The following is a 24,068-nucleotide window of genomic DNA, read 5'->3' as shown; positions in this document are numbered from 1 at the left end:
GTGTTTCCCCAATTCTGACATTAAACCACAGTGGGTCTTTCCTGTCTGTAATCCAGTTACTCACCACATACTTATTCAGCGTGTGATTTACAGTCCATTTAGTGTTTTTCCATCTTCCTCTATGTAAATCATATTGGAAGTAAATGACATTATCATTGTTTAAATGGGATGTTAACAACTACTTACCTGCTCTTTCTAGCAAATCTATTCACCTAGCCCTCTTAAAGGATTCATTAACTTCATTTACCATCCAGAAAGAGATTTTCACTCTGCAGCGGAGTGTGCGCTGATATAAAACTTCCTGGCAGATTAAAACTGTGTGCCGGACCGAGACTCGAACTCGGGACCTTTGCCTTTCACGGGCAAGTGCTCTACCATCTGAACTACCCAAGCACCACTCACGCCCCGTCCTCACAGCTTTAACTCTGCCAGTACTTCGTCTCCTACCTTCCAAGCTTTACATAAGCTCTCCTGCGAACCTTGCAGAAGTAAAGCTGTGAGGACAGGACGTGAGTCGTGCTTGGGTAGCTCAGATGGTAGAGTACTTGCCCGTGAAAGGCAAAGGTCCCGAGTTCAAGTCTCAGTCCGGCACACAGTTTTAATCTGCCAGGAAGTTTCATTTACCACTATCGCTGTGCTGGCATCATGATCACTAGCCCCTCTCTGCACTAATACCATCTGTAAGGACAAGCCTGTTTATAGTTGCAGTATTTCAACTATTTCAATTTTGTGTGGGCTGTTAAACTAGCAGATTGCGACAGCTTTCAGAAAACTGTTCTAAAGTACTTCACAAGACTGCCTGTCCATACCACTTGCAATGTATGCACAGACATCTTAGTCTCTACTCAGTAGGTTACGATCACCTACTTTTTCTGCACTACTTTGTGTAGATATTCTTTCAATGATTCTGTAACTGTCACAGCAGTATCACATGGCGAATAAAAACATCCAATGCTGGAGTTCACATACACAGAACCATTAAGGGAACTACTCATTAAAACAGGAAATCATAGCTTGAGTCTTGGGACTTGGTACCAATTTTCATATAACTTCATCAATGCTATCTCATTTAATTTTTATTTGCACTTATAATGTAAAGAAGCAATTCTACAAACTCACAAGCTAAACTACTTCACCTGCTCAAATATAATGTTTAAATCCATATGGGTAAAGTGTAACAAAATATTCTATTTTACCGGTTTCCTCGTTTCCAACCTGGAGCATGCTGTAATACTGTAACCCTTGTTATCTTTACCCTAAAGTAAAAACAGGACTGCTAAAGTGAATACACACACAATTGATTACCATCTCATTATTTTCACCACAGCTAAACAAGATTACTTCCATGTAGTCATATAAATTCTAAAATTACCTCTTTATTCACACTCTCCTCCAACTCTTCTTTTACATTCATGCTGCATGGATAATCTTGGGCCTGTGGCAAAAATAACAAACTGTAATAAGTACTTTTAAGCAGTCACAGTCCTCCCATATTATATAAAATGTATCACACAGATAAACCCCAACCATCACACTACTTTATAACTAAACAGTAGTTATTGTTAAGTGTTCTCTTTTGAGTTCAAAATTCTGAGTGACGATTTCACTATGGTATACTTCAATGGGAGGTAGCAAAAAATTGTAAGACTGATTAATGACAACGCCTTTGAAAATTCATTATGATCTTTCACTTCAACCTTCTCCCTATGCTATTGTTTTCAATCATATTTCTAGCTTCATTATCTACATATGCATATAATGGTAGTGTAATGAAGTAAAATAACACAGCTACTACCTGAAACAATGACTTCAATGTTGTCCATAAAATCAATGTTGTTCATATCAAATTACAATACAGTTTACACCAACCGTGTGGGGGAGCAGAAACTGGACTGTCAAGTGCCACATCACTCATACTACTTTTATGATCAGAATAATAAAATGTCTAGAACAGTTACATCAAAACCTTGTTGCACTGAATGCTTATTTATGATAAAATTATTAAACGCACACACCCTACGTTGGCACACTACTTAATACTATTCTAACTTCGTGAATTCCTTTTGGCGGGACAAGCACGTTTCTAACAGAACAAAAAGAGATAGTAGGCTATAGGCTACACCAGTCCTGTTCTGTGGATCTGAACTATGGGTTTTACTTGCTGATCTCAAAAGAAGACAAAGTTCTGGAAAGATTATTTATGGAACAGCACCAGCATATCAAGACTGAAAAACACATAATGTCAAAGGAAGTGCTGGAATGAAAACAAACGAAACAGTGATAGCATAGGAACAAAATCATTAAACTGATATTGGGATCTGTTGAGGATGTTGGATAATTAGCAGCCAAAGAATAATTTTTTATTGGAAATCATCGTACTGATAGAAACAAAGTAGACCACTTAACTTTCAGAAAGAGTATATCGACAAAATAATGAAGCAAAATGATGTACGAAAAAAGAAGATGCCTTGAAGAGAGATGCTGGGCAAAAGATAGAAAGAATACAGCAACATCTTATTAATTGATCTTTGTATTAATTAACTGCCTACAATAATACTAATATACTAGTACAAATAATGATCATTATGATTTTATTATTATTACTATCTGAGGCATGGCGGGCTACCTCTTTGAATTCCCATCCTGCATCTGGTGATGTCACTTCTTTGGCTTGGAGCTTGGGGTGCCATGGGGCACGATAAGAGCCACGCAGGGTACGTCGACAGTATTTGCCATTCAGCCACAATTGACAGAATGGAGTGACTAATAGCCCTTCAAACGTTCTGTCAAGTTAATAACTGCAGGCACAGGTGTTAATGAAAGACAGTACATTGGTGTGGTCTTGGCTATCTGTATTTGCTATCTGTATTTGCTATTTGTTCTTCTCTGTGGAAGTCACATTATGCAACAAGCTTTCTCATCAGAAAAACTGCCCGATTTCAGTTGTGTTGCATGACTTAATACCTTGTGGCATTGCCTTGGAAGGGGTTAGGGCAGTGTCTAGCAACTAGACAAGCTTGTTATTGCTATTCAATTCCCCATGTTTAGCAGTGGATTTGATGATTTGGTATTCCAGAATACTGTTTTAAGCGTGACCATGTTTAGCCTTAGACCGAGTTATTGATGAGAATCATGTGACGAGTCCATTGATCTACCCAACTATCGTGGCCGTGCAGTTGTATTAAGTGAGAATGACAGTGGAATTTAGATGCTCCTTAGTCTGCTCCAGTTTTCTACTGTTGTGGCACACTTTGATTGTTTTGGACTTGGACTCAGGGCATGCTTATCATGCTGTGGCTGTTAACATTGCCTCTGTATATCAGCCTCAGGGAATTCACCACTGCCAGCTACCGATAGGCTGCCTTCAGCGTGAGTCGTGCTTGGGTAGCTCAGATGGTAGAGTACTTGCCCGTGAAAGGCAAAGGTCCCGAGTTCAAGTCTCGGTCCGGCACACAGTTTTAATCTGCCAGGAAGTTTTATATCAGCACACACTCCGCTGCAGAGTGAAAATCTCTTTCTGGATGGTAAATGAAGTTAATGAATCCTTTAAGAGGGCTAGGTGAATAGATTTGCTAGAAAGAGCAGGTAAGTAGTTGTTAACATCCCATTTAAACAATGATAATGTCATTTACTTCCAATATGATTTACATAGAGGAAGATGGAAAAACACTAAATGGACTGTAAATCACACGCTGAATAAGTATGTGGTGAGTAACTGGATTACAGACAGGAAAGACCCACTGTGGTTTAATGTCAGAATTGGGGAAACACTGAGGAAGCAGACTGTTGTACTCTCAGTTCAAAAAAGTATGCACAGTGGTGACAGGCAAGTGCTAATGGAAATTCTTCTGTCTGTAAAAAGATCTATGCGTGAAGCATACAACTACCACCATCATACATGAGCAACAGATTTTACAGAGAACATGAGACATTTCTGGTCAAAGACTTCTATCCAGGCAGTCATTGACCAGTCTGGTGTGGCTTTGGAGGAAAGCAGAAGGTGGTCACTAACCCCTCTCTGTATTTAGTTATCAAGTTTGTGCAGGAGGATCATACCAACATATTGTTGTTTCACTGTCACACAGACTCCTGTATTAGGAACATAGTAATAGGATCCCTGGAGTAGAGAAGCAACTGGAAGAGTTGAAAACATAATAGTCGCCACGTCCAAACAGGATCACAAATCATATGCCCAGAGAGTACTCTACAGCATTTTCCTCATACTTAGCTTGCATTTATTGCAAATCTCTCGCCTAGTGCAAAGACTCAGGCAGCTGGGAAAAAGTTCAGGTGGCTTCTGTATATAAGAATGGTAAAAGAATGTACCTGCAAAATTACAGAACAATATCATAATGATTATTTGCTCCAGAGTTCCTGAACATATCCTCAGTTCAAATAAAATTAATTTCTTTAAGACAGAAAAGTTTTTATCCACAAATCAGCATTGATTTTGTGCAATACTCATCTTGGTCTTCTATCAAATTACATACTGTGAACCATGGATGATGGGCAACAGGCTAGATTCCACATTCCTATATTTCCAGAAAGCATTTGAACAGTGCACCACTGCATACTGTAAATAGAGGTATGAGCATATGGAATAGGTTCCCCGATATATGAATGGTGCAAAGACCTCTCAAGTAACAGAGGCCAGTACTTTGATCTCAACAGCAACTGTTTTTTCAGAGACAAGAGTATCATCAATAGTGCCACAGAGAATGGTGCCATATCTATATATGAAATGATCTGATGAGCAGCATTCTGTGCCTGTTTGCTAATGGCATTGTGTGTGGGGAAGGATCATCACTAAGTGACTACGAGGATACAAAATGACTTGGACAAACTTTTTATGTGGTGTGATGAATGGCAGATGCAGAAATATTCAAGTAACTGCAGATGAGTAGGAAAAACAATCCCATAATGTTGTATACAACATCAGTACTCTACAGATTGACAAACAGTCTGGTCAATGAAATGTTTAGGTATAACATTGCAGGGGCCGGTCGGAATGGCCGAGCGGTTCTAGGCACTACAGTCTGGAGCCGTGTGACTGCTACAGTTGCAGGTTCGAATACTGCCTTGGGCATGGATGTGTGTGATGTCCTAGGGTTAGTTAGGTTTAAGTAGTTCTAAGTTCTAGGGGACTGATGACCTCAGAAGTTAAGTCCCATAGTGCTCAGAGCCATTTCAACCATAACACTGCGAAGTGATATAAAGTGGAACAAGCACATAAGGATGGTAGTAGGACGGGGAATAATCAACTTTTTTTGTATTTTGAAAACTGTGGTTCATTTGTAAGGGACACTATATATAGAACACCATAGAAGTGCCTAGTAGTAGTAATTGTTGTTGCTGTGGTAATAGATGCCATCCACAATGCACCGCTTGGTGGCTTGCACAGTTTTAATGCAAACGTACATGCACAGCAGCCAGAAAGAAGATAATCAAGCTGCAGATTCTATGTGAAATGCATTCTCAAGCTTTATAAGTTTGGTAAGCCCATTTGTAAGGCTAATAAGTTGTTAACTGGCGTATGTGACAGAGCCAAGGATCAGTCATCTGCTTGTGTCATGAAGAGAATACATGACAGAAAGGTAAACATAAATACAAACTAGAGGTAAAGCTGTCATCAGCCTGGAGGTTTTAAACACCGGAGTTCTCTACTACACACAGTCCTACTAACTACCATGTGCTGTTACCCTCTTTCCACATCTGAACTGATTTACCCAACTAGTTACAAAGTACCTGCTGTTCAATGATCAAGGACCTTTGGATTTGCAGTGTCACAATTACCCATTGAGCCACAAAGTACTAGAAAAAGGCAGAAGCATTTTGCAGTAAAGTCCAGAGCTATAATCCTTATAATTCCATATGGAATGCACTCCAAAAGTAGATGATGAACACACCAGAGGTCACATGACCATAAAGTGTAGTTAGCAGATTCAGTTACACAAAAAACGGTGCTGAACTGACGCCTTTCTGCCATCCGAATTGTTCATTTATGGAACAGTGGTTTGCACATGTGTAGAAACAGGCAAAGGTCATTCCAACTTGTCACAGGAAATATGTGCAAAACTACAGACATACCTAGTTGGTGCAAAATTCTTCTTGAATGATTTTGTGATCCTGTATGACGGCTCTTGAAAAAAAAATCAATTCATCTGCAAAAATGGAAATGGATCCCATAATTACTGATCATGTGAAACTGTTTAGTCTGCTTCTCCACAGTGCTGCCACAATGTAGTCAGCCTGTAAAATGAGACCATAGTTCTGAAGCAGTATCTGTGGGAAAGCTAGCAAAGTTGATGTGCCTTTCAATGACTTACTACTTCTGCTATGCAGTTAGTCATTACTTTATGCCTTAAATTACGTAAAAACAGTAAGATACATTAGAACTGAATGGTACAAATGGATAGGTGTGATGTACCTGCCATTACCACATTGTAAACTATACAAGTAAATTCTCTTGTGATGGTGTCCAACAGTCATAGCTAATCCACAAAACATATGGAATGAAAATGAATGTTTGCATAACTGCCTACTTATTTGTGGCAAAAAGTATTTTAAGTATAGTTATATATGTTGGCAATATAATAATATTATTGAGTCTGAAAATCCTACTTTCACTACTGTTTGGGGGTTACCACCAATAGCATGCGCTTTCATTTATTGCACAAATTTCACCCATATTTATTCTTGCCCTTCGTCTCCCCTCCACTCTTCTGATGCTACCATCCCACAGGTGTGACATCTGTCTCTTCAGTGTACATTCCATGGCTTGCTAAAAATTTCAAGGGTTTCTGCTCATTGTTTCAGTCAGCTTTGGTCCAAACGTATTTTGAACATAACAGCTTTCTTGGAGGGCATTACATTTAGGAACTACAAATACATCAAGAATTTACTGTTAACATGTTGATGGTAGTATGGTCTTTACTTTGTATGCAGTCTGACTAGCGTGCATTCATCAGAGGACCGCAAACAACTGCCTAGCCCAAAAAACGCTTGCTTTGTGTAGTGCACCACTGACCCATCAAGTATTTCTACAATTCTCCACCTCATAATGCATTTCTAGCAGTCTGCAGTTTGGGCAGTCAGAGAATCGATGAAGCCTTTGGTTGAGACCCTCCACTCATGCCAAACCAAAGGACGTGAATCAATTCTGGGAATGCTGATACAAACTGTGTGCGCTGCATGCACTCATGTGTGACACAAGGGCTCTTCGCCATTTCTGTTACCTCTCAATATAAACTGAAGGTGGCCTCAGAACCCAAACGATGGGTATCATTGGCACCAACATCAGCCACAACTTGTAGACAGCCACACCCTGTGTGTTTCGTAGCCACAGGCAGGACATTTTCCACATCTCAGATGAGGCTCCATGGCAGACATATTCAGTACGCATAGGATTCATTTCCAGTCCTGGATGCCATTTCCCTAAGGAGCTCCATAATGCGTTTGATGTTGGAGGTCCTGATTAACTAGAAAACTTCTCTCCACTTGGACCTGTCTGGACCCTGATGAATGAACACCTGCCAGTCCACTCACAGGGTCAATGGGTGAGGCAGCCTCCACATCACTCTCTGCCTCAAACAGCGCTGTTACGACCCATCCCTCACCATTTGGTGAGGACAACTCAGCCACATTGGATACACAACAAGGTGTCTTGACAACAGAGCCAGTGGGCAAAATAGGTGACACCTTAGGCATCCTATGTGATGAGCCAGATTCTCGGCCCCCACTACTACAATAGGCAGCAGCCTGAATGCTGCTGAATATGGCAAAACGCATCTTCACCTGTTGGTGAACTGAGGACAGCTCTTCCATCTGCACACAGTGTGCACACATTATATCCATTCCAGTACTACTATTCAAGAATTAACAGTAAAACACACAGAGAAAGCTATATATGTAGCTTGCTATTGTTCTGATGTTTCACCAGTGGAGGCTATTGCATTATTGCACTGTGTAGCTTTTCATTCAAAAGAATTTAGATCTGTGCAACAGACCATGAATACACTTTAAAGTTACTAAAATATGGGATTGCACCTCTTTACTACAAAAGCATGGAAGGAATGTAATCATAAAACGAGAGAGAGAGAGAGAGAGAGAGAGAGAGAGCTACATATGAAGGGCTTATTTCAATAGTGGTACAAGTCCATTACCTCCACTTATCTGCCTATAATGCTTCTGAAATTAATGATCCAAACAAAGAGAAAGAAAGGTTCGTGTCTAGCAAGAAGCCATATGCTTGAATATATTTGTGGTATCTCAACTGCAGATTTTGCAGCACTCATTTAACTTTAGGACTCTGTATCTCAAGATGAACAAAAATGGACTTGTACCACTATTGAAATAAGCCCTTCATATGTAACTTGATTCTGAAACAACCCTGATTAAGTCAGGGTATTGTTAGCAGTCAAATAATGTACGGGCTTCACCTTTTTTTCAAGTAACGGTAACCTAATGCATACATGCTAATTGATTTTGAGTGCTATGGGTGTTATTTCAGGCAGAATTTGGCTGCTCAATAATGCTACATTCAAGGAGCAGGGATTGTTGACTAAAGAAGGTCATGAAAGTTAGCCCGAGGTAAAGTTACATATTTTTGGTTAAACATAAATGGAAGGAATCACTATCACTGGAAAATAAATTTTTATTCATATCTAATCTCAACATGTCAAATATGCATGTGTTGTCTGTTCTTTTGGACATGTCCAAGGGGACAGACAGCATTTTGATCCTGCAGCCACAATGACTCAGGGACAAAGGAGGTAGAGACATTAGTTGTCTGTGGGCATTAATTTACATCAATGGGGATGGTTGAAAATTTGTGCTGGACCAGGAATTGAACCCAAGTCTCATGTGGACTGGGCAGTTGCAGTGACGACTATGCCATCTGGACACAGTGGTCATCACATCTGCGTGGTCTACTCTAGCATGCTTCCTGTCATACCCAAATTCTGAACTTACTCACCACTGATGCAGTGCTCATGCTCATGATCCTCCTTACACATGGTGTCTCACTGGTTCCTGTAAGAGGTAGTGTGGTGTGCATCAACACTGAAAGGATCATTGGCTGACATCACCTTAGTTATATATGTGGTGTCCATTCTTTCGGATATGTCGATGTATCATCGCATCCTGTTCGAACAATCTGAACATGTTTTCCATACTGCAATCATTTGTCCAGCGTTGTGGACATGAATGTGTAATATCAGCATTTCCTGTTTGTGATCATTTCGTGGTAAAAACAATTGTCACAATATGGTATAATTTTGCTTGCTGGGATCAACGCACAACAATGGGGACAAACATTCAGCCAGTGTGATATTCCTCCTCTCACTGTGCCATTATGGTTAACACTCACTCATTGTGCAGCTTCATCAATGCATCTGAAAGGGGCAACAGTGCATACTGGGAGCATTAAGTGATTGACTACCGATACCTTGTATTTTCTACTGGTTTGAATAAAATATGCTTACCTTTCAGTAGGTAATTATGCATCCCCTACTGTGCTATGCTGGTGTCACATACTGCAGTTTGAGCCCCTGAGACAAGCAGTTGCTGGCCATTCAAAACAAACAAAAGACAACTCTGTAATAGACTGCACGAATCTATGCATTACAGTTTTGTAAATGTGAGATTACATCTCTGTAACTTACTCATTGATGCTACATAGGGACCCTACCATTTTCCAGAGAGTATGTAGTGGAGGTCACAAAACTAATGGAAGGTCTGATCTGAGACAAACTCTGCTCAAAATTAGGTGATAGTAGTTCATCCACAGCTTGACTCTACAAAGATGTTCTCTTGCCTCACTTACAAATGTTCATTGCCTCTTCAGCCAACAGCCAAAAAGTGAGCCTAGGATGTCCTCTGAGCCCAACCAACAGATTTTGTTGTTGCACACGAGCCTCAGTTCACAGCTGGCCAATAGAACTTACACCATATCTCATATGAGACAGTGGCAGATACAGAAAAACCTCAAGGATGGCTCACTAAAGATACCTTGAGCTACCTTTACTTTTACTGTAATAAAAGCTAATCAAGTCATATGGAAAGTGTAAGAAAGTTTTATTTAAACTGGTTATACACATATACATGATATAAAAAAGTTATAGTTGTGGTTCTGTACTTTAAATGATGAATTCTATGCACCTACTCTTCCTGACAAATTGGTTAATTACATTGTCAGCATGACAAGCAATGTCAGGGTGAGTGTCCAACAGAGCTAAGCCATTAAGTCAATCCTCCTTCACGGTTGACCTCAGCCATGTCTTTGTACACCGCAGTGTTGAAAAACTTCTTTCTACTGCAGCAATAGATGCAGGTAGACTAATATTTTGTACAGCGTGTGCAAAGTAGGATAGTCAGATACAGGATAGAGAATCAATGCTTGCATAAAAAAAACGCAATCATTAAGAGCATTTATGCTCGTTGCTTGTATTGAAGAGACTGTCCCATTAGTCTCTTTTTAATCACAAAGTGTGAGTCTTCAAAATACAGTAGTTCGGTTAAGCACTGATTTAGTTTGTGCGCAAGATCATTAGCATCATGTTCCAGTAATTGTGATGGAAAAAGGATGTTGAATTTAAAATGATAAATATCTTCTTCAGCAAAATGCCCTCTCATGCCAGTCGTAACATGGTCCAGTGTTGGAATAAAAAGTTACTTTGTAATATGTCATAGCATCATCATTATGATCGCATTATATTGAACGTCGAATCTAATTTTGCTTTTGCCATTGCCCAATGCCCAAGATATGCTCATGTAAGATTTTGCTGACTGGATATGTTATACGCATGTCACTTAGTGTAAATAGATGATAAGAAACTCCCCTTTTCTCCCCCTTCTCTACCCCCACCCTCTCTCCCGCCCACCCTGTCTCCCTGCCCCTCCGCCCTGTCTCCCTGCCCCCCCCCCCCCGCCCTGTCTCCCTGCCCTACCACGCCCTGTCTCCCTGCCCTCCCCCGCCCTGTCTCCCTGCCCTCCCACGCCCTGTCTCATTTACCACTATCGCTGTGCTGACATCATGATCACTAGCCCCTCTCTGCACTAATACCATCTGTAAGGACAAGCCTGTTTATAGTTGCAGTATTTCAACTATTTCAATTTTGTGTGGGCTGTTAAACTAGCAGCTTGCGACAGCTTTCAGAAAACTGTTCTAAAGTACTTCACAAGACTGCCTGTCCATACCACTTGCAATGTATGCACAGACATCTTAGTCTCTACTCAGTAGGTTACGATCACCTACTTTTTCTGCACTACTTTGTGTAGATATTCCTTCAATGATTCTGTAACTGTCACAGCAGTATCACATGGCGAATAAAAACATCCAATGCTGGAGTTCACATACACAGAACCATTAAGGGAACTACTCATTAAAACAGGAAATCATAGCTTGAGTCTTGGGACTTGGTACCAATTTTCATATAACGTCATCAATGCTATCTCATTTAATTTTTATTTGCACTTATAATGTAAAGAAGCAATTCTACAAACTCACAAGCTAAACTACTTCACCTGCTCAAATATAATGTTTAAATCCATATGGGTAAAGTGTAACAAAATATTCTATTTTACCGGTTTCCTCGTTTCCAACCTGGAGCATACTGTAATACTGTAACCCTTGTTATCTTTACCCTAAAGTAAAAACAGGACTGCTAAAGTGAATACACACACAATTGATTACCATCTCATTATTTTCACCACAGCTAAACAAGATTACTTCCATGTAGTCATATAAATTCTAAAATTACCTCTTTATTCACACTCTCCTCCAACTCTTCTTTTACATTCATGCTGCATGGATAATCTTGGGCCTGTGGCAAAAATAACAAACTGTAATAAGTACTTTTAAGCAGTCACAGTCCTCCCATATTATATAAAATGTATCACACAGATAAACCCCAACCATCACACTACTTTATAACTAAACAGTAGTTATTGTTAAGTGTTCTCTTTTGAGTTCAAAATTCTGAGTGACGATTTCACTATGGTATACTTCAATGGGAGGTAGCAAAAAATTGTAAGACTGATTAATGACAACGCCTTTGAAAATTCATTATGATCTTTCATTTCAGCCTTCTCCCTATGCTATTGTTTTCAATCATATTTCTAGCTTCATTATCTACATATGCATATAATGGTAGTGTAATGAAGTAAAATAACACAGCTACTACCTGAAACAATGACTTCAATGTTGTCCATAAAATCAATGTTGTTCATATCAAATTACAATACAGTTTACACCAACCGTGTGGGGGAGCAGAAACTGGACTGTCAAGTGCCACATCACTCATACTACTTTTATGATCAGAATAATAAAATGTCTAGAACAGTTACATCAAAACCTTGTTGCACTGAATGCTTATTTATGATAAAATTATTAAACGCACACACCCTACGTTGGCACACTACTTAATACTATTCTAACTTCGTGAATTCCTTTTGGCGGGACAAGCACGTTTCTAACAGAACAAAAAGAGATAGTAGGCTATAGGCTACACCAGTCCTATTCTGTGGATCTGAACTATGGGTTTTACTTGCTGATCTCAAAAGAAGACAAAGTTCTGGAAAGATTATTTATGGAACAGCACCAGCATATCAAGACTGAAAAACACATAATGTCAAAGGAAGTGCTGGAATGAAAACAAACGAAACAGTGATAGCATAGGAACAAAATCATTAAACTGATATTGGGATCTGTTGAGGATGTTGGATAATTAGCAGCCAAAGAATAATTTTTTATTGGAAATCATCGTACTGATAGAAACAAAGTAGACCACTTAACTTTCAGAAAGAGTATATCGACAAAATAATGAAGCAAAATGATGTACGCAAAGAAGATGCCTTGAAGAGAGATGCTGGGCAAAAGATAGAAAGAATACAGCAACATCTTATTAATTGATCTTTGTATTAATTAACTGCCTACAATAATACTAATATACTAGTACAAATAATGATCATTATGATTTTATTATTATTACTATCTGAGGCATGGCGGGCTACCTCTTTGAATTCCCATCCAGCATCTGGTGATGTCACTTCTTTGGCTTGGAGCTTGGGGTGCCATGGGGCACGATAAGAGCCACGCAGGGTACGTCGACAGTATTTGCCATTCAGCCACAACTGACAGAATGGAGTGACTAATAGCCCTTCAAACGTTCTGTCAAGTTAATAACTGCAGGCACAGGTGTTAATGAAAGACAGTACATTGGTGTGGTCTTGGCTATCTGTATTTGCTATCTGTATTTGCTATTTGTTCTTCTCTGTGGAAGTCACATTATGCAACAAGCTTTCTCATCTGAAAAACTGCCCGATTTCAGTTGTGTTGCATGACTTAATACCTTGTGGCATTGCCTTGGAAGGGGTTAGGGCAGTGTCTAGCAACTAGACAAGCTTGTTATTGCTATTCAATTCCCCATGTTTAGCAGTGGATTTGATGATTTGGTATTCCAGAATACTGTTTTAAGCGTGACCATGTTTAGCCTTAGACCGAGTTATTGATGAGAATCATGTGACGAGTCCATTGATCTACCCAACTATCGTGGCCGTGCAGTTGTATTAAGTGAGAATGACAGTGGAATTTAGATGCTCCTTAGTCTGCTCCAGTTTTCTACTGTTGTGGCACACTTTGATTGTTTTGGACTTGGACTCAGGGCATGCTTATCATGCTGTGGCTGTTAACATTGCCTCTGTATATCAGCCTCAGGGAATTCACCACTGCCAGCTACCGATAGGCTGCCTTCACTCAAGTTGCGTAAATCATTTTCGAAATTTGTACTGAAATTTTGTACATTTTGATTTTTGGGGGTTTGTTGGTTTGAGTGCCTTTGCTGTACATACTGTCGAGCACTGTTACAATGGTCACATGCTGATCATCTCTATGTGAATCACACGTCACATTCAGATGTCATCCAGACTTGTGAAAATATAGCCTGTTGGTAAGTAACAGGCACATTTGACGCCCAGAGACTGGAACAAGCAAAAGTGTGTAAAACCATCAAGTGTTACTGAGCTCTGAATGTTTTTCGTGTTCGTTCACTGGCCATTTGTGAGGTGGAGAGTGAAAGAAATTTATTCCATCTCAGGGTGAGTTACTGCTTACCAGATTTAATTGTTCAAGTGTTTGTTATTTTAAAGTTGTCATGAAGTGAGCTTTTCTCACCTGTTATTTATTTACTGCTACAAGTAGGTTCTGACTACTAATTACTGGTTCTCCTTTTTAAAGGGTGTTCTTGAGCTGCTATGCATGCACATTCACATACTGAATCACTTAGGGATTTTCTACAGTATGCCTTAATAGAATTTTCACTGTGTCTGAAGCCAGTTACATCGATCTGTGCACACTCATTCTCTTTTTAATTACTTAACTGCTCACTGGTGCAAGATTTAGAAACTTGCTCTGTCTGTCTGCCTGAAGGTAGCTCTAGAAATCAGTGCACCTGTTTACTTTATTAAATTATCTAGATGCACTTGGAGGTGTATTTTAAGAATTTCCTTTTTCTAGGGGTCCCGAGGCAGCTATAAATTGCTCTGTCTTCCAGTATAGCTATTCAGTTTTAACCTTTGAGATGAGTTATGCTTCTGTGTTGTCTTAAAGAGCCATCTGTTTCCAGGTAATTATTTGTTGAAGCATTTTCTCATTTGCGGTTTGTGAAGATGGAAATTTTGAATCTAAAATCTAAGAACTGGTGTCAGACACAGCTTTAGTCAACTATTGCTTTATTTAAATTGTCACTAAACTAAGGTGTGTAATGTCTTAAATTTGAAAGTTCAGATTGGTGTTTGTAATCCTGCTAATGTATCTGACTAGTTATTTTTCTTAAATAAAAACATTTTAATAAACAATGGAGACTCATGTGAACCCCAATCCATCCAGTCCTTCCACTTAATTTCCCCTTTTCCGCTGGATGTTTGGTTGGTAACAGACGATGGTTATTTTCCTGGAAGTAAAAAGGGAAGATGTCATACTGTCATTCACCACGAGGTGTGTGTTTGCAGGTATCCACTGTGGAACATGGGGTCCCACAACTGTCCCAGTTTGTCCTCATTCAAAAATCAACAGTTTATCTACGAATTAAAAGTTTGTCAGCTTCCATGTAAGGGCGGTGTGCCCAACTTGTGGACGACCCCTTGGTGATTAGTACCAACTGCACCATGGAGGTATATGTTGCACTAGCCGCCTGAGCTCTGGCCATGACAATCTTGTGTCAGAATGTAGTGTGTTTAGAAAGTAGTCAGCCCCATCATAAGCAAATACATATAATTCAGGCACAATTGATCCATTGGGATAATCACTTGTGGGGTATTGCACAATGTAATCTCTATTCTGAGCAGATTACATTAGCTCTGCAGTTACAGGGACAGCTGCCTTTATTTAGACAAATTAGGAGCAATAGGTGGTGAACAAGATTCTCCCACCGACATATAACTGCTGGAAGTAGTAGGAATGCTACGGACACCTATAAGGACCTCAGGAGAATTCATTTGGGAAATTACCATACCAAATAATGTTACTGCTGCAAGCTATAATGGAACTTTCAATGTAGAATTTAAAGACAGGTAAAATCCATCATATGAATCATGATCAAATTTATGTTTCATGCTGACACTTTGGCCATCACTGACAATGTTGTTGTTCAGATGCTGTACGCCCTGTGTTAAGCCATGTTTTCAATCGAATTTTACATGAAAGTGCAACATCAAGGGAGTTGTAAAAATCAATTATTGGCCTGAAATTGTCACCTCATATTAAGAGGCTACTCAGGCATCAACATTTTTGGCTATTGCAGTTTCCTCATGAACCTTTTCCTAGGTTCATAGATGAATGCATATGGCCATTCCATACCTGGAATAGCAAGTCACAGAGATACAAATACTCAATAATATATTACAGAAAATGTGGCTACAGGACTGCTCATGGATTACCTTCGCTAATAAATGCACATCTTTTACTGAATTAGAGGCTTCGGTGTCTGCTATTGAAGTCTGAGTTTCGCAGACCAGCAGTGATGGGGGTTTAAGTGCCATTATCAGGATGGGGATTGAGATTCCTAGTAATTTAAAAGGGCACCACCCATAAGGAAAAAGTGTAGGATGTGTTTCCAGTGTAACAAAGAGTGGCATTTTGTATGGCGATGTCTGGTGACATGGAATGAGAATCAAACAGCCGACATCACACAGAATGGAAGAGGCACGGTAGTGTTCTACTGCCTAAGGGCTGGATCTGTGCCAAGTCCGAGGTACGGGAACCCCTGCCTTATTTTTGGGTACAACTTAACCAGGAACGAACGTGCACCCTCCTCAACTCTGGTAGTTCAGTTTCTCATTTAGATTATCTGTGGCATTTGAAGTTCCGCCATACCTGTCAATTGCCTTGTTTGCATCCGTCCTCCCAATGTTGAGCTCTCACTGGGCACATGTTGCCTCTGGTTGGCAAAACTGAGTATTGGAAAATTTTCTTGGCCTGTGAAGTGGATAGTAACTAAAAATCTTTCAGTGAACTTAATTTTGCAGTGTGTTCAGCTCAGTCACCTTCATCCAGTAGAGGTGATGCTGGTACTGGAAGTTTTTGATCGGTTACCGCAGATGTTAACTAACAGATTGGACATCACCGATAAAATCCAGTACAAGATTTGCCTTACAGATGACATTCCAGAGAGGTTTTCTCCATCAAAGATGAAATGTATATGTGCTTTGATTAATAATGTGTTGTTCAATGGGGTCATCAGGCCCCTAACTTCAGCCTATGCTTCTACCATATTCTCAGTATCTATGGGCAGCAGTGTGGTGTTTCATCCTGTTGTGGGTTATCGTGCAGTTAATGAGAATGTAGTTTTGGAATCTGTGCCACTTCCCAATCTGCATAATTCTTTTACTTGGTTCAGTCAGGCTCAGTATTTTGCTGTCCTGGATCTCAATCTCGCATATTATCAGATCATGTTAACAGAGGATTTCAAGTATATTACTGCCTGCTGTACAGATTGGAACCTCCACAATTTTAACAGGGTGCCCTTTGGTTTTCCAACGGGAGTTACCATTATGTCTTGCCTTCTAGATTGTGTTTTTGGTGATTTCACATTCAAGTGTGTCTCTAATTACCTAGATGGCATGGTTGTTTACAGTTCTAGTCTGTCTGAAAACCTGCAACATCTTGAGGCAGTTCTGGTTTACCAGAGGGAGGTGGGACTTACTGTGAAGCCATCTAAAATGACACTGGCACATAGGTTTCATCCTTGGGATGTCTTAGTTCCACTGATTGCATTAGAATGGACCAAGAGCATACTAGTGATTTGCGAAAATTTCCAGCTCCTAGAAATAAGAAAGGTGTGGCACGGTTCATAGGCATGACAAATTTTTTCGAAAGTCTGTGCCGAATTTTATTAAATTAGTGGGGTGCCTTAACGATTTAAGAAATTTCATATGGGATGAAAGTCATCCAGAATCTTCTGAAGCCATTAAGGTGGTGCTTAGTAACCCACTAGTATTAGACATACCAAATTTTGAGGTCGTGTTCTTCTTGCAGACAGACACCTAATTCTTCTGGAGTAGAAAGTGGTAGCTGTCCTCCTACAGGAACAGAATGGCAGGGGAGGTGTTGCATGTTGATGCCCTATAGCAATGCACCTTGGGAACTTTCACCTGCAGAGATGAAATATTCTATGTACGAATGGGAAGCCTTGGCGGTTATGTTGGCCCTTAAGAAATTCAGATTTTATTTTGAACACCAGGAATTTTGTTTACAGACTGACAATCAAGCTCTTAGTTAGGTTTTGGCTCATTATTTCCATAATACCCTCTTAGGCATTTATAAAACTGTTGTCAAGATCAGACGACACATCACCTGGTCCTCCCTGTATAAGCAAGCCTGGAGGTTGGTGGGGTCAAGATCACTCAACATGTCACCTGGTCCTCCCTGAATAAGGCTGTCCAGAGGTTGGTGGAGGAGTGTGAGAGCCGTAAGGGAGCCGAGCCCAACTTGAATTCCCTCAAGTGGCTTTTAGAGCCTACCTGTTAGGAATGCCTGATGGATTAACTTTGTATAGATTATATAGGTCCACTTCATCAAGTGTGTGTGTGTGTGTGTGTGTGTGTGTGTGTGTGTGTGTATTAGGCACCTACTAGTTATCATGGATGACTTTTCTCGTTTTTTTGACACATTCCGAGCAGAGAAATGACATTCCTGGCAGCTGGCCAGCATTTGTTATGAATTTTTTCTGTTTCCAGGCCACCGAGGATGCTTGATAGCTTCTGTTTCCCAGCTATGGAATTAAAGATGTGACCACAAATCCTTTTACCAGCATACTTTGCTGACCAGGTGAACTGCAAGTTGAAGGCTGTTCTTATCTTTCACAACAAGGCTCAGACAATGTGGCTCAATTTTATCTCTAACACTGCACAACCCAAGTCCCTGGAGGTTGCTCCAGTATCCCTTATGTTAGCACATCCAGTCAATTTTCCTCTTGTCAACCTGTAGTCAATCAATGATTTGCTTCAAGAACAAGTCACCCTAGCAGTAACACAGCACAACTGGAGCCAGGCTAGACATAATACCAAAATTGCCTGTCACAGGTTATCCATCTGTTACAGTCAGGGGCTAAACGGTTCATTGGAAAGGCTGGGGACACAGTGTTAGTCCGAAAACCTAATATTGCTGAAAAGGGGGAGTTAGGGTTCGATAGCAAGCTAGCTCCTCAGTTGTTGGGACCCTGTTAGATTGTCAGGGTGGTGAGTTCGGCAAACCTCCTGGTTCTGAATTTATGTACAAGTAAAGCCTCACACATGCACATTACTCATATCAAGGAGAGGCATACGTAAAGGGCTCCTTAATGGTGGGGACAGGGGATTTTGGTTTGGTGGAGGAGGCTGAACCACGGTGGGCTCCCTCTTCAAATTCGTGCCCCATGTGCCTGGCAGATGTCACTTCTCACAGCTCAGAGCTCATGGCACCAGTGGGCATTGTGGAGCAACAATGGGTGTAGAAGAACAGCAGTGGATCTCACGGGCAGTCGGTGTCTTGAAGCTGGACTGGAGGGTGAGTCATGCAGGGCTCGTGAGCAGCATGTACTGTTTAGCCAAAGTTTATGTGGCAGTATCATTCTACCATCACAATCATTACAATAAAACAACCTTCTTTCAATAATGGTAACTGCCATAGGCTGATCAGCCCAAGATTATCATCACCCATCTAAAAGCTGGTATGTACACCTCTGGCACAGACAACAGTAGGGAGACATAGTGGCACAGAAGCAATGAGGCCCTCATAGATCACTGGAGGAAGTTGGAACCATATTTATACAATCAGGCCACCCTATTCCCATAAATTCTGGAAGGGGAGATGATCTCTGACGTTGAGGAAGTTGGAACCATATTTATACAATCAGGCCACCCTATTCCCATAAATTCTGGAAGGGGAGATGATCTCTGACGTTATGTTAAATCACATCCCAGATCTGTTCAACCAGGTTCAGGGCTGGCGAGTTGGGTGGCCAACACATCAATTGCAACTCACCACTGTGTTCCTGAAATCACTCGATCACACTCATGGCCTTGTGAAATGGTGCATTGTTTTCATGAAAAATGCCACACTCAATGCAAATACTTTCAGAAAAGACTTCCTGACACTTAAATGTTTACTGAATGGGAAACATGATCGTCACGAAGGAGTGGACCTAACATGAACCATGGACCGTGGCACTGGTAGCGAGGCTTGCATGCCTCAGCAATACAGATAGTCGTTCCGTAGGTGCAACCCCAACGGAGGGGCATCTGTTGTGGGGCCAGACAAACATGTGGTCCCTTAAGAGGGGCAGCAGTCTTTTCAGTAGTTGCAGGGGCGACAGTCAGGATGAATGACTGATCTGGTCTTGTAACATTAACCAAAACAGCCTTGCTGTGCTGGTACTGTAAACGGATGAAAGCAAGGGGAAACTATAGCCGTAATTTTTCACGAGGGGATGCAACTTTACTGTTCATTAAATGATGATGGTGTCCTCTTGGGTAAAATATTCCGGAAGTCAAATAGTCCCCCATTCAGATCTCCAGGATGACATCGTTATCAGGAGACAGAAAACTTATGTTCTACAAATTGGAACATGGAATGTCAGACCCTTTAATCAGGCAGGCAGGTTAGAAAATTTAAAAAGGGAAATGGATAGGGTAAAGATAAATATGGTGGGAATTGGTTAAGTTTGATGGCATGAGGAATAAGACTTCTGGTATGATGAATACAGGATTATAAATACAAAATCATATAGGGGTAATGGAGGAGTAGGTTTAAAAATGAATAAAAAACAGGAGTGCGGGTAAGCTACTATGAACAGCATAGTGAATGCAGTATTGTAGCCAAGATAGACACAAAGCCCACACTTACCACAGTAGTACAAGTTCATATGCCAACTAGGTCCCCAGATGATGAAGAGATTAAAGAAATGTATGATGAGATAAAATAAATTATTCAGATAACGAAGGGAGACAAAAATTTAATAGACATACGGGATTGGAATTCAATAGTAGGAAAAGGAAGAGAAGGAAAAGGAGGAGGTGAATATGGAATGTGGGTAAGGAATGAAAGAGGAAGCCGTCTGGTAGAATTTTGCACAGAGCACAACTTCATCATACACTATGTGCTGAAAAGCATCGGTCCACCCCCAAAAACTTACTTTTTCATATTTGGTGCATTGTGCTGCCACCTACTCCATATCAGAGACCTCAGTAGCCATTATACATCGTGAGAGAGCAAAATGGGGCGCTCCGCGGAGCTCATTGACTTTGAATGTGGTCAGGTGATAGGGTGTCATTGGTGTCACATGTCTGTATGCGAGCTTTCCACACTCCTGAACATTCCTACGTCCACTGTTTCTGATGAGATAGTGAAGTGGAAGCATGAAGGGACACATGCAGCACAAAAGCATACAGGCCAATCTTGTCTGCTGACTGAAAGATACCGCCGACATTTGGAGAAGGTTGTAATGTGTAATAAGCAGATATCTATCCAGACCTGAAAGAACTGCAAAAAGGTAGGAATTGTAAGAGATGGGATCTGGATAAAGTGAAAGGATCAGAGATTGTAGAGTGTTTCAGAAAGCACTAGGGAACCATTGACAAGGACATGGGTAAGAGATACAGCAGAAGAGGAAGGGTAGCTTTGAGAGATTACTAGTGAAAGTAGCAGAGGATCAAGTAGGTAAAAAGACGAGGCTAGTAGAAATCCTTGGGTAACAGAGGAGATACTGGATTTAATAGATGAATGGTGAAAATATAAAAATGCAGTAAATGAAGCAGGCTGAAAGGAATACAAACGTCTCAAAAATGAGATCGACAGGAAGTGCAAAATGGCTCAGCAGGGATGGTAACAGGACAAATTTAAGGGTGTAGAGGCATATATGACTAGGGGTAAGACAAACACTGCCTACTGGAATACTGAAGAGACCTATAGAGGGTCTATACAAGGGCGATGCACTTGCGGGCAATATTTTGAAAATGGAAGAGAACGTAGATGAGGATGAAATGGGAGATACGATACTGCGTGAAGAATTTGACAGTACTGAAAGACATAAGTTGCAGCAAGGCCCTGGGAGGAGACAACATCCACTAAAACTACTGACAGCCTTGGGACAGCCAGCCTTGAAAAAACTCTGCCATCTGGTCAGAAAAATGTATGAGACAGGCAAAATACCTCCAGACTTCAAGAAGAATATAATAATTGCAATTCCAAAGAAAGGAAATGTTGACAGGCATGAAAATTACCAATCTATCAGTTTAATAAGTCATGGCTGTAGAATACTAACATGAATTTTGTACAGTCGAATTGAAACCTGGTAGGTGCTGACCTCAGGGAAGATTAGTTTCAATTCCGTAGAAACATTGGAACACGTGAGGCAATATTGACCCTATGATTTATCTTAGATGATAGATGAAGGAAAGGCAAACCTACATTTCTAGTATTTGTAAACTTAAAGAAAGCTTTCGACAATGTTGACTGGCATACTCTCTTTCAATTCTGAAGGTGGCAGTCGTCAAATGCAGGGAGTGAAAGGCTATTTACAATTTGTACAGAAACCAGATGGCAGTTATAAAAGGGGAGGAGCGAAAGGGAAGCAGTGGTTGGGAAGGGAGTGAGACAGGGTTTTAGCCTATCCCTGGTGTCGCTCAGTCTGCATACTGAGCAAGCAATAAAGGGAACAAATCAAAAATTTTGAGTAGGAATTAAAATCCAGGGAGGAGAAATAAAAACTTTGAGGTTAGCCAGTGACATTGTAATTCTGTCAGAGACAGTAAAGGGCCTGGAAGATCAGTTGAACAGAATGGACAGCACATTCAAAGAGGGATATAAGACGAACATCAACAAAAGCAAAATAAGGATAATGGAATGTAGTCGAATTAAATTGGGTGATGATGACAGAATTACATTATGAAATAAGACAATTAAGGTAATAGATAAGTTTTGCTATTTGGGGAGCAAAATAACTGACGAAGGTTGAAGTAGAGAGAATATAAGATGTAGTCTGGCAGTGCCAAGGACAGCATTTCTGAAGAAGAGAAATTTGTTCACATTGAGTATACATTTAAGTGTCAGGAAGTCTTTTCAGAAAGTATTTGCATTGAGTGTATCCATGTATGGAAGTGAAACATGGACGATAAATAGTTTAGACAAGAAGAGAACAGAAGCTTTCGAAATGTGGTGCTACAGAAGAATGCTGAAGATTAGATGGGTAGATTATGTGACTAATGAGGAGATACTGAATAGAATTGGGGAGAAGAGGAATTTGTGGCACAACTTAACTATAGGGTGGCGTACAAAATGTGTTACCAATTGTTTCTTTTACAATTTACACCACACATTAGATACTCCGCTGGGATCTCTACAGCAGTACCAGCAGAGCTTGGAAAAACAAATGAGTTACGAAATGACATGTAATTCATGATACTGCCACTAGGAGACTAGTAACCAGCAATGGCTGACAATGGAAGACTGACAACACAGCAACGATCGGCAATTGTGTCACTTTTTCATGAAACGAAAAGCCTTGTTGTGACTCAGAGGTGTTTTCGACAACAGTTTAACACACGATGGGTCCCTTGCAAGAAGACCATTCACGGGTTGTACGATACACTTGTACAGGAAGGAACAGTATTGGATCCGAAGCGACCTCGGCCTAAGCCTGTTTGTTCACCAGAGAATATTTAAGCAGTACGAGTTGCTGTACAGAGAAGTCCCGGGAAATTGTGTAGAAAGGCAGCAGTGCAACTGGGAATACCCAGTCGCTCCATTCAATGCATTCTTAAAAGTGACCTCCACATGTACCCATACAAGATGACCTGTGCACAGAAGCTCACTGAAGAACACAAGCAGCAGAGACTACTGTTTGCTCAGTGGGTGGAGGATAGGGAAGAAACTCTCAACAACGTTTGGTTTTCAGATGAGGCGCATTTTCATTTGGATGGTGTGGTTAACAAACAAAATGTACACTTTTGGGCCACTGAAAACCCACAAGTGCTTCATGAATGACATTATGCTCCGAGGATTACAGCGTGGGAAGCAATTTCCAGTCACGGACTTACTGGACCCTTTTTCTTTGAAGAAACTGAACAGCGAACGTTATTTGAGCATGCTTCGCAATAGATTCATTCCACAGCTTCTTGCTACTGCCTTGCCCTTCAACACACAGTGATTCATGCAAGATGGAGCAAGGCCACATACTGCAAACACTGTGTTGGAGTTTTTACACAAGCATTTCGACATGCGGATCATTTCACTCAGGTTTCCAGGTTGCTTCAATGATGGACAAAATTGGCCCCTGGATAGTCCAGAACTCAATCCATGTGACTCTTTTCTTTGGGGGTACCTAAAGGAAAAAAATTTCCTGAAATGTCCACGTGATTTAATGGAGCTCAGAAGACTTATTCTTTAAGCTTTCAGTGAAATTAGGGAAGACGTGCTGTAGGGTACTCACTAACTTCAGCGTTCCTTTGAAGAAAGTTAGGAAACAAAATGGTGGGCATATTGAGCATGTACTGAGTTAGAACAAATCTCCATGGACGGCTCTTCATTATAGCATATG

The 24,068-nt window shown here is 40.6% G+C and overlaps 1 protein-coding gene across 9 annotated transcripts in view; it reads right to left on the bottom strand.

Moving 5' to 3' along the window:
- Positions 1 to 24,068, bottom strand: part of LOC124553865 (zinc finger protein 708-like) — a 151,002-nt gene that overhangs the window by 121,543 nt on the left and 5,391 nt on the right. For 6 of the 9 annotated variants that reach the window (XM_047127866.1, XM_047127857.1, XM_047127860.1 and 3 more), the window contains 2 exons: positions 11,760 to 11,822; positions 1,373 to 1,435 (listed from right to left, as the gene is read on the bottom strand). The exons of 1 other annotated variant lie outside the window; for it this stretch is intronic. In XM_047127866.1, the coding sequence (XP_046983822.1) occupies positions 1,373 to 1,435; positions 11,760 to 11,822 (126 nt within the window). Of the gene's footprint in view, positions 1 to 1,372; positions 1,436 to 9,482; positions 9,565 to 11,759; positions 11,823 to 24,068 lie in introns of all 9 variants that reach the window. 2 more of the 9 variants (XM_047127862.1, XM_047127859.1) reach the window with 2 other exon arrangements.

This window comes from Schistocerca americana, chromosome 11, assembly GCF_021461395.2.
Source record: "Schistocerca americana isolate TAMUIC-IGC-003095 chromosome 11, iqSchAmer2.1, whole genome shotgun sequence".
Classification (NCBI taxonomy): domain Eukaryota; kingdom Metazoa; phylum Arthropoda; class Insecta; order Orthoptera; family Acrididae; genus Schistocerca; species Schistocerca americana.
This window is presented reverse-complemented; position numbering and strand designations above follow the sequence as displayed.